This window comes from Pseudomassariella vexata (genome assembly GCF_002105095.1).
Source record: "Pseudomassariella vexata strain CBS 129021 chromosome Unknown BCR38scaffold_1, whole genome shotgun sequence".
Taxonomy (NCBI): domain Eukaryota; kingdom Fungi; phylum Ascomycota; class Sordariomycetes; order Amphisphaeriales; family Pseudomassariaceae; genus Pseudomassariella; species Pseudomassariella vexata.
Window position 1 is genome coordinate 2,647,694 of NW_024467956.1, and position 10,372 is coordinate 2,658,065.

The following is a 10,372-nucleotide window of genomic DNA, read 5'->3' on the forward strand; positions in this document are numbered from 1 at the left end:
CTCGGATGTGCACCAGTGTAATATCATGCTATCTACGCACATGTGCAGGGTATCATGCTCTAGGAGAAATCTCCCCCTGGTACGGTTAGTCTGTTCAATCCAGGCCCTCGGCAGTGGGCATAGGCGTAGGTGCCTTCACAGCAGGCCTGCTCGCTCCTCCAGCGGGAGCACCCCCGGTCCCTCCCCTGAAGAAAGAGCCCATCATATCCATGAGCGGGTTGCTCTGTCGCGGTCTCGAGATGCCAAAGTACATCTCTGCGATCATCTCCAGGGACTCGTGCCACATATCGAGCTCTTTGATATGTGCAGCGTACTTGGCGGTCAACTGTCGGTAGAGGTCTGCGCTGCCACGTTGTACAGCCAGAAGCAGCAGTCCGAGGAAGTTCAGGAGCGGAATGCTGGGAAATATGCGGATATCGGCGCTGTTGCTGCTCACGTCCTGGACGCCGAGAGTGCCGCCCTTGTCTTGGTTTAGAGAGCTGGTGAATGTGCGGTACGCCGTGTTGGCAGCTCGGACGTTTGCGGTGAGTAGGTAGGGTAGAACGGCTCGACTGGCATACAGGGCCGCCGTGTGGGACTCGTCCTCCTTGTACCACTCGTATTCCATACGTGCCAACACCTCGGGTGAGTCTTTTGTGCCTAATACCAAATGTTTCTCTGCTTCCTGCGTTTCGTGCTCTTCTGCGTAAAGGGATCCGGCGACGTGGTGAAGTTCTGGGTCGCCTGCGGGGTATTCGCCGTACTTGGAGGACCATCTGGGGGCAATTAGATCAACGAACTAAAACAAAGTCCATTGGAGATAACTCACGTTATAATCTCGCCAATGTACTTCTTTCGCGTTGGCTCCTCACTATCGAATAGTCGTAGACAGGTGAGGAGCTTCCCCTTGCTAGCCGAGTCGGGCTTCAGCTCAGCCTGTTTGTACGTGTCCACCAGCATGACACACAGGTCTCCTCCGCTGCCTCCCTGGCCGGCCTTCAGTAGCGACTGCGCTACGCTGTAGAGAATATCGATGGCTGCAGACCAGTTGGCGGCCCTGGTGTATCGAGCTGCTACGACGCGAGTCTGCTGCTGGGCTTCGTAGAATTGGCCCTCGCCAATGCGGGCTTGCAGGCGGGAAATGATCTTTTCGATCTTGTCACCTTTCGTGCTCATGTTTGCGGTGGGGGGTTTGAGCAATTGCTAAGGGACTGGTTAAGGGCTGGCTGACGGGTGGCTCCTCCAACGAAGAAAGTCGTAGGATGATGATGAGGTATTGGAGATGGGTTACTTCTGTCTCGAGTCGAGAGCTTGCTGAATCAATGACGGAGATCGTCACCATTGCATGAGGAAGCTGGAAGTAAATGGTGGGGTTTTACTGTTGTATGGCCCGAGCTTTATTACTGCATCATCAGCTCTTGTTGGAACCCGTGGCTTTGGATGTTGTTTCCCCTCTAAGCATCGTCATTATAAATGTAATTACAACCAGTTTTCTCCACAGAACAACACGATTTCGTTGGACAGGAAATATATCTCCTGTATTAGTTCCAAAGCACTGTTGGTGTAATGGTAACATCTAAGCTTCCCACCGAATTATGTTGAGTTTGCTTAGGCCCCGAGTTCGATTCTCGGGCAGTGCAATTTTTGTCTTCTCAGCGTGCAACAACTCTTTGGATGTGGTTTGCGGCTGTCGTCTTACAAATAAATGTATGTATGCTACGGCATTTCACATGCGTACACTCCAGAATGGTGATCTAAGTTAAATGATAGCCAGTATCAACTTTTGCAATATTGTAAGTAATTGCATTGATAACTATGCAACCGTTCACTTTGCTGGCTGGTTTGGCTCGTAAGTGGTCTCGTCACGTTGACAAGCCGAAAGAGATTAAAATGAATTTACTTATTGCTCAAATCTGCTCTGTTATTTTGAAGTCGTGAGAACCGTTCACATCAAATTTGTTTTCGAACCAAAACAGAACACCCGCAACCGATCCTTACTCATAGACATCAAAGCCACAGCTTCAGCCTCAAGTCGTCTTCGTTTTGGCGGCGGTATAATGTGTTCGCAAACCTCATCTACTGTTTATAAGCGTTGGGTAGTATCAGATAGGTGCGAGATACTTCTTCGAATTTGGAACCAACCATGTCCTCAATGGAGAGACAACCCCATTTATTATCTTTAAAGGAGCAGCCTGCAGCCTCGCGGCCACAAATAATGTATGCTCCATCCGACATGCGGAGATGATCTTCACCTTTGGCCTGGAAAGTGATCCTGGAACCAGTGAAGCTGGGTCTGCGGTATGGATGGACCCAACTAAAAGCCTCCTCGTCGGCAAAGATACAACCGTAAACCTATAAATAATAGCATCAGCACTTGAGGTTTCTCTGAATCATATGTTGCCTTTCATGTTTTGAACCGGATGTCGACCAAGCACAAGGAAAGAGGGGCCCCAAGCATAACGCCACTTTACTACATTATTTTCGAATGGTGGAGCTTCTTCAATCTTGGAGTTGCACTCGGCACGCTGAAATCCTTAATCTCAATTTCATGGAGAACATTAAAGAATTTGAGGATGTCGGTTAAGGACCTGTGGTTTTGGAGCCCGAGATGACCAACCACACCTTTCGAGAAACGGAAGACGTACCAATCATCAACCAACAGTCGAAATTGGCCGAGCTTGGGCGTCAGCAAATATCAGGGGGCTAGACCAGATTCTTCCGAAACTCATTGAACAATGTGAGAGAGACGAAGATAAGTTTGCGACTCAAGCCATGCAAGCGAGGTATGCCTCAGCCAAGCTTCACATGGAAGAAGACGAGGTACGAGAGGCGACGGCAATACTCAGAGGGGCAAGATGGTTATTCCCTCGTATCATGACCCCCGAAGAACACACCCCCCCTTGCCTCCCCAACGCTCATGGTCGAAGTTGCGCGCAGGCTTGCATTCATGCTATTGGAGGTGAAGGTTGAGCAGGGATGCGAGCTGACACGAATTGATGGGGTGCATGGCCTGATGAGGTCCTCAGAGAGACTCTTCCGCTTCAAATTGGAGTGCCGAGACGACTCTATCGAGGTGATATACAGAACAAAGACACGGCCGCGGCAACGCAAAAGCATGGAAAGGGGCCGAGGTCTTCGTATTCGATAATTGAAGGCTTCTGTGGGCAGAACGAGCCGTTGATCATGACGGCGTCTACGGCATTTCCAATGGGAGCTGGTCACTGTGGCGAGCAGCCAACAGCCAGTAGGGTAGCGTCATGGTTCGCAGCGAGTCGTTAACGATGGGACAAAGGAACCGATGATGGGGACGACCGCTTGCACGGAGTCACGCTTCTCAAGCCCATCTTCGACAACGACCTTAAGAGAATGCAATGCGGCGTGTATGCCTTTTGGGATTGCATTAATCTGTTCTTAAGTATGTAACTTTCACGACAAGATGCACGAAGCGCAATAGTGATTGCTATGAAAGGTTGGCTACAGCCTGAGCTGATTGGCTGATTCTCTGTCGAGACACTGCAACCCGTCGACGTTTGAAGGAGGCTGTTTCATATTCGTTCAGTGGGGTCAGAAGCGGGCCTCAACCTTGCGCCGCGGGTAAAGGGGATCCAATAGTGCTGGAAAACAAGAAGGTCGCAACGACTCCTCCGTCGTCGTCTCATATTGCCGTCCCAAGGCCCGCAACTTAACCTTGACGGATGAGGCTCATGGTTGCAGCGACCCGCACCCAGGGTAAGTGCCAGTTGCCGCTTTGGTTAAGTCCGGGATGCTTGAAAAGGATGGAAGTTGAATAAAGATCTCGGTGATCCGCGAGTGTTTCTCGTCTGATATTTTGGTTCTACATCAATTGTTTCCGCTGTTGTATCCGTTTCTATTCGTTCACTTTTTCACTTCGTTTTCACAGCTGTGCTGTCTTTACATTCTCTGACTGTATCTTATACCCCAATATCGTCTTTACCCACCGAAATCGAAAACTCAAGACATCATGTACTTCTCCAAGGTCGCCGTCTTCATCTCGCTCGCTGTATCAGCTTTCGCCGCCCCTACTCCGGCAGTCCAGAAGCGTGCTCTCTCTTTCCGCGCATACAACGACTTCCAGATCTCTGACGGCGTGGGCGGAAATGCGCTTGCGGAAGTGAACGAGGCCTTCCCGGTAGGCCGACTTGCACCCACAAGACTCTCCCTTGAGAACCCTGACTAACAAAGCCCACCAGGTCGACATGACCGACCCAGCATCCGTGTCTGAAGATGACTTTAACATCCTGGTCGCAGCGCGTCAAACCTCAGAGAACGCAGAAGCTGAGTTCAATGACGCCATCGATGCGGCGGGTGGCTCATCAGACGGCGACGCCCTGACGGTTGGCAAGATCAAGAACAAGGTGCTCAAGCTGCGCACCTTCGAGATGGTGGTGCAGATCCAGCAGGCACAGGGGACCGCCGGGTCTGACGCCGACAAGCAGCTCGAGGATATCCAGGCTAAGCTTGCCCAGAATGTGCAGACTGATGAGCAGAACTCTGGCAAGACTAGTCAGGGTGTGAACTTCACCGGGGATGTGCAGCCATAGGTTGGGGACATTGGTGTTATGAAGATTCGGGGATGAAGGGGTTCTATGGACTTAGTTGCCGTTTGGTAGAAGATAATCTCATGCTTGTTCATTCCCAAGCAATGCGTAATGTATGTCCGAATGGGGGGCACTTCTACGACGGGCTTGGATGGAATGTTTGCCAACCCTTAAGTCGATAAGTGAACGATCCATATTGCAAGACGCGTCAATGAGGCGTCAAATTTATGCTTTGATTAACGTGGCTCCCCTAGTCATACTTCCACGGATGTGTGGAGGGTTTTCATTGAATAAGACCCTTCAAGTTCTTCGAGGAGTCGTGTCCAAACTTACGGTTCCTTCACGGCAGTCGAGCGAATAAGATGTCTCTGTGCTACACACAGCCAGGAGGCGCTCTCGCAGCATACCTCCATCCGACTTGTTCATGATATTACCATCGTTGTGTTATGAGAAGTTGCTATTGACGAGGCCAGAGATAGTTGCGAGGCGGTCGTGATGAACGGCCAAGATTTCTCAAAGTAGCGCCAAGGTACAACGAATGTTATTGTTTAACCCCAACCTCAAGTAATAACTTACGGAAGATGCAAACTATCCTTGTTGAATGGCAACTTCATTACCACTTACTAGGACAGAACGGCAAGCGCTGTAATATTTAAGTCTTGCCAGGTTATATAAGCCGCCTGGCAAGCTGTTAACAGAATAAATACCGCATCTAGGTAGAATAACTAGGTTATATCGAGTCTACTACTCCTAGCCTTGGTTAATTCAAACAAGGCTCTGCTGCTATATCTGCTGTGGGCTTACTTGAAGCCTGTTTCTGCGTTAGTCCTGAGACCTCCTTACAGCTTATGGTTCTTAGCTATTCGGTATTATTACCTCCTGGAACTCTTAGAAACCCAGTGTGTTTCCAACATACATTACTCATGTGTTAACAAAGTGAAAGCATGGCCAGAGTCTCGTTAGTATAATCAATGGTAGACATGCTTCAAAGCCCCCAATGCGCCCCTCTGCCGGTGATTATTTTAAGTCTGCAATAGTCATTTTCTGAAATAAATTTCGAAAATGAGTTTACTCAAGATAAAACCAAAATCTGGGGTTTGACTTCGATAGAATATGGCTTGAGATTGAGAGATTTCTGAATCTGTACCTGGAATGTCGGGTTCTTACGTTAACACTCCCATATCCATGTTTCTTCCCATATTGTCAAGATTACAGCAAAAATCGAAATGAAATCTGGTTTGTGAATTCTTGTATGAGAGCCGAGTTTTCTTCTTTCTTTCTTTCTTATTCGTTCCTCGGTCCGGGAAGCAAAGGCTCCCTTCCTATTGTAATGTCATATTGAGGGGCTGAGCTCTTCCTGTAGGTACTAGGCTGGCGGCATTGGATGCAGTAGATAGTGACATCCTTTTCCTTGTCAATAATTAATCCAAGAATCCTTATTTGCTTCGTGGAAATTGCTGCCACATACTTGGGGGCTCCTCGATTGACAGTGAAATGTCTGTATGTACGATTAAGATTAGATGATGTCCAACGTAATTATGATGCCGCCTCTGTTTTGTCAGGATGGTATTGCCAGAGCGGGCACGCTACATCCAGGCCGACTCTCTCCATATGCGGCATCTCCGCCAAAATATCACGCCCAATGTTTATCATAGAACTCGAAGTGCTGCCAGATAGCTTTTCGTCGAAGCAAAACTGAAAACAATATTCCCATAGAAGTTGACCCTCACTGGACTCGAAGTTTAGGTCCAAGATGGCCCAGAAGAACTTGTATCCACGATGCCTGCCCTATTATTTCTACAATGTTCCACAAGGAATGAAAAGGCAACACCTCGAGGGCCAGTATCACAAATATCAAACTCTCTGCGCACGGCAGCTCTCACCGTGAAACTCTTGATTGACTGTGAATGGGCCAACCAAAAGGGGGGTTATTCCAGTGAGTGCCACGGAATACCGGAAAGGGAAAGAGCATCACATGTTCAACAATGAATACAATACCATGGCATACGCTTCTTATCGAGTCTTCCCAGGTCCAGTTATTCAAAGACAAGTTTAATGTTTTGGACGCTATCCATCACGGTCTACTAAGTAGCACATTGATGTTTTCCAAATGATCTAGAAAGTCATTCATAAGCTGCAGCGTCGGCGGCTGTTTCCTGAAGACGTACACGACAGCCTTCGAACGGTACTCAGGCCCACCGAAAGATATGTTGTCAGTCCTCTTGACCCGCTGAGGATATATAGCGCCATGCTTATATATTTGGCTCGGTTCCTGCGCAAAGATAATGCTAAAACACGACCCAGTCGGGATTGGCTGTCCTGTTGTGCAGATCCGCTGGAATTTTCTTGAGCAACTCGTTGACGAGGAGGGCCATACAAGCCGTGAGGGCCGATGCTGACAAGGCCAAAGCTGACTATTGTACAAACAGACATAAAACAGCGACCTTCTGGTTTATCGTACGCCTCAAAGGTAGCTATGCTTCGAAGACTCTTCGAAGACTGGTGCTTCATGGAACCATTAAGGTTTCCCTGTCTCGATCCATCTTACTGCTCGCCTCGTGCTATGCAGTATGCATCACAGCCGCTCCAGTGGTTCTGGTCAAAGAGCTCAGCAAGCTGGATATGCGAAGGCAGACCCGTTGACGACTTGGTTCAGTAAGACCAACTAAAATGGCTATGACTCACGGGCGGAGACTATCAAGTTGAAGAGGTTTTCGACTATATGGCTCAACAAGACAGACAAGAAAGGTTATGTACCGCAGTTTCCAGCCACTTTGCAAGCTGTTCATGGAAGTCCAAGACAGGGAGCTTACGGATAGCTTCGTGAGTGCTATGGAAGAAGTCATGCAAGCCTACCTAAGGAGCCGAAACAAGTCTACAGACTCTGGCAAGGTGCCGCGAACTTGATGCACGCAGCAACGACTTGAAGCAACTTGGCAGGTTTTGAGAAATGGAGGTCACGATATTAGGTGTGAACAGGATTGGGAGTGTGAGAGTAGCGAAGATATGAAGCATTGTAGAAGTATCGCAGCAAGTAGTCTGTCCATAAGCATACAATGAATGCAAATTTCGAAGATGGCCGTACGGTTGGCTGCATGTATGAGTCCTCACGTGGTAGTTAAACCATAATGGGGCAAGCTGCTGTTCAAGGTGTACTAATGAGGCCCAGTGCACCTGTAAGCGGATGAGAGTATATATAAGTACTTATTGTCGGTAATGAGGGTTGGGGGTTGGGTGTTGGGGCGCGGGGAAGTGGGGGTGATTGTATTGCGATTATGAAGATGCGTGGGGGATCAATGTGTCCATTCGCCACTAAATACATATTCCGTGTCTGCCTGTCTTCAGGCCCTCCATATCTGAGGCCACACTTGCCCATACTTATATCGCGTCGAGAGGCAACTGTACTGTCGTGTAGTGAGTCGCAAGGAGTATGAATGGTACTCGGTAAATTGCGAAGCCACGCATTGCCCAGTACCACATATTGTGCGGTGCGAGTTCTATTTATCGATTGTTGGATTCTAATTGAACACGATAGAAATCAGAACCCCCGTGAATCTGATTTGGATCTAAGGGGTTTCCCAGTGGATTAGTGGATTAATAAACATATGGGGGAGGGGTAAGCCTATGTTAGAGTTGAAGTTCCTCAAAACTCGATTACTGCACAAGTCATGTTCCTGCTTGGCCAAGAAATCAACACGATAAAATAGAGTCGCAAATATATGCTTCTGATTGATCGGTGTTCCCAACAACATATCCGAATTGGTGTAGTGGCTAACATTACACGCTCTCATTCTCCGATCCAGGAAAATAGCACCGTGTAGCCCGGGGTTCGATTCCCCGATTCGGAGTTCGAGTTACATGACACATAATAAGTTATTTTTGCTTGGTTTTTGCTTCCCAATTCATGGGCAAAAGATTTAAATACCCTGCACAATCCCCTGTAAAGATCTATTTACCCTGCACTTTTTCTGCCGCTTTTCTCTCCACATTTCCGCCATGCTTTCTGACTTCATGCCTCTGGAATTAGCATACGACTACTATTCCTCAGCTCAACATGACGTCGCTACCCCTATTATCTATTCCTATTGATGGACAAGAGTTCCATGACCTTGATACTCTATCGCTTGCCCTCGACAACTGGGCTGTAAAGGAGAAATTCTCTTATCGGGTTGAGCGGCGAGATAAGACCCGTGGCTCCTGGGTGTGTGCCTCTGCGTTAAGCGGCTGTTTATGGCGCTGCCGAGCAACCTATTCCCCTAGTGAGGATATCTGGCAGATTCATATTCTCGAAACGGAGCATAGTTGTAGCGGAGCTGCAAGGCAAAAATTCTCCTCTGCGTCTAAGAAAGACTGGTTAGACCGTATTGTCGCTGCCAATATTGCAGTAACACAGCAGACCCCCCCACAACAAATACTCGACCTCCTCCGTATCCAATTCGCTGAAGATATCGACTACAAGAGAGCTCAAGAGTGCCGGTTGCGACTACTCGACGGAGATATTGGCAAGCAACGACATAGCTTCCAGTTACTACCCGCTTATAAGGAGCTCTTAGAGACCATCTCTCCTGCTATCCATATCGACTTACTTCGAGACCGCCATCAACGTTTTGAACGAATCTTCATTTGCCCTGCTGAGAGCCGCTCTACTTATACCCTTTGCCGACGTCTCCTCGTTATCGACGGAACCTTCTTAAAGGGTCGTTTCATCCTTACTCTATTGCTTGCCGTCACGATCGATGCGAATGGCGAGACTATTATCTTGGCCTGGGCGGTAGTCGAGTCGGAAAATAAGTCTTCTTGGACATGGTTTTTACAGCATCTTCGTTGGGCTATCCCAGAGGTCTCAACAGAGCAGAGCACAATTCTATCAGACCGAGATAAAGGACTCCTTGACTCGGAGAAGGTCCTCGGTCCGTTAGCTACAGGGGCGTGGTGCTGTCATCATATTAAGGAGAATTTCACGGGAAAGTTCGGGAGAGGGCTTGCCTCTTTATTTTGGACTATCGCCCGAGCACCAACTCTAGCCCAATACGAGGCAGCTTTAGAGAAGCTTCGACAACAAAAGCCCGAAGCTGCGGCATATCTAGAGGCGGCAAACCCTTCGCTTTGGGCCGAGGCGCTATTCTCTGGGCGTCGATATGGCCACGATACAAGTAATATCGTCGAGTCGCAAAACGGAGTACTAAAGCTTGATTGGGAACTTCCAATTATTGCTCTCCTCGACTCAATATGGCACCGGGTTATGGAGAAGAGGGCAGCTCGGCTTCAATCTGCTTTACGGTTGATAGAGGCAGGGAAGACAGCTACCCCATTCGTTGAAGGGAAATTACGAGAAGGGAGGCAATGGGCGTCTAGTAATCGTGCTCAGTTTTCGTCACCAACGGAAGCAAGAGTAGTACAGCCTGACGGCCTTATTTGCATTGTAAATTTGACAGCAGGGACATGTTCATGCCGTCGGTATCAAAGGAATGGAATCCCTTGCGGGCATGCCATTACCGTAATACTAGCAGGAGGGGACGATATAACCCCTTATCTACCAGAATCTCTCTCTCCGACAGTTTGGGCTGCCACATATAGTAGCCCGATGCCAGCTATCAACGTCTCTGAGCTCAAGCTCAAGCCAGAGGACCCTTGTAACCCTCCAATTACTAGAGTACCTCGAGGACGCCCTGTCAAAGAGAGGATTCGAAAGGGGGATTCTCGCCGCCCTCCACAGAGCTCACAATCACGATGCTCTAGTTGTGGTGAGACTGGACATAATATGAGAAGGTGCCGACGCCCCCATGGATAGCTTGATAGGCCCGATCCGTGGGTCTGATGGATTGGGAAGGCGG

The 10,372-nt window shown here is 48.7% G+C and overlaps 2 protein-coding genes and 2 non-coding genes across 4 annotated transcripts; 3 read left to right on the top strand and 1 right to left on the bottom strand.

Annotated features, from left to right (window-relative positions):
* Positions 1-94: 94 nt before the first annotated feature.
* On the bottom strand, positions 95-1,155 carry BCR38DRAFT_454115 (DUF410 domain-containing protein; the record flags this gene model as incomplete). The annotated part of the gene is made up of 2 exons (XM_040861677.1): positions 95-755; positions 809-1,155. 2 exons carry the CDS (start codon positions 1,153-1,155, stop codon positions 95-97), a joined length of 1,008 nt encoding a protein of 335 aa, XP_040721216.1.
* A 376-nt stretch (positions 1,156-1,531) lies between these two features.
* Positions 1,532-1,619, top strand: BCR38DRAFT_t22. The gene has a single exon. It is a non-coding gene; the product is annotated as a tRNA-Gly (tRNA).
* Positions 1,620-3,961: 2,342 nt separating this feature from the next.
* Positions 3,962-4,541, top strand: BCR38DRAFT_480125 (uncharacterized protein; the record flags this gene model as incomplete). Its single annotated transcript, XM_040863239.1, has 2 exons — positions 3,962-4,129; positions 4,191-4,541. 2 exons carry the CDS (start codon positions 3,962-3,964, stop codon positions 4,539-4,541), a joined length of 519 nt encoding a protein of 172 aa, XP_040721217.1.
* A 3,750-nt stretch (positions 4,542-8,291) lies between these two features.
* On the top strand, positions 8,292-8,386 carry BCR38DRAFT_t23. Its single transcript has one exon. It is a non-coding gene; the product is annotated as a tRNA-Glu (tRNA).
* Positions 8,387-10,372: the final 1,986 nt, after the last annotated feature.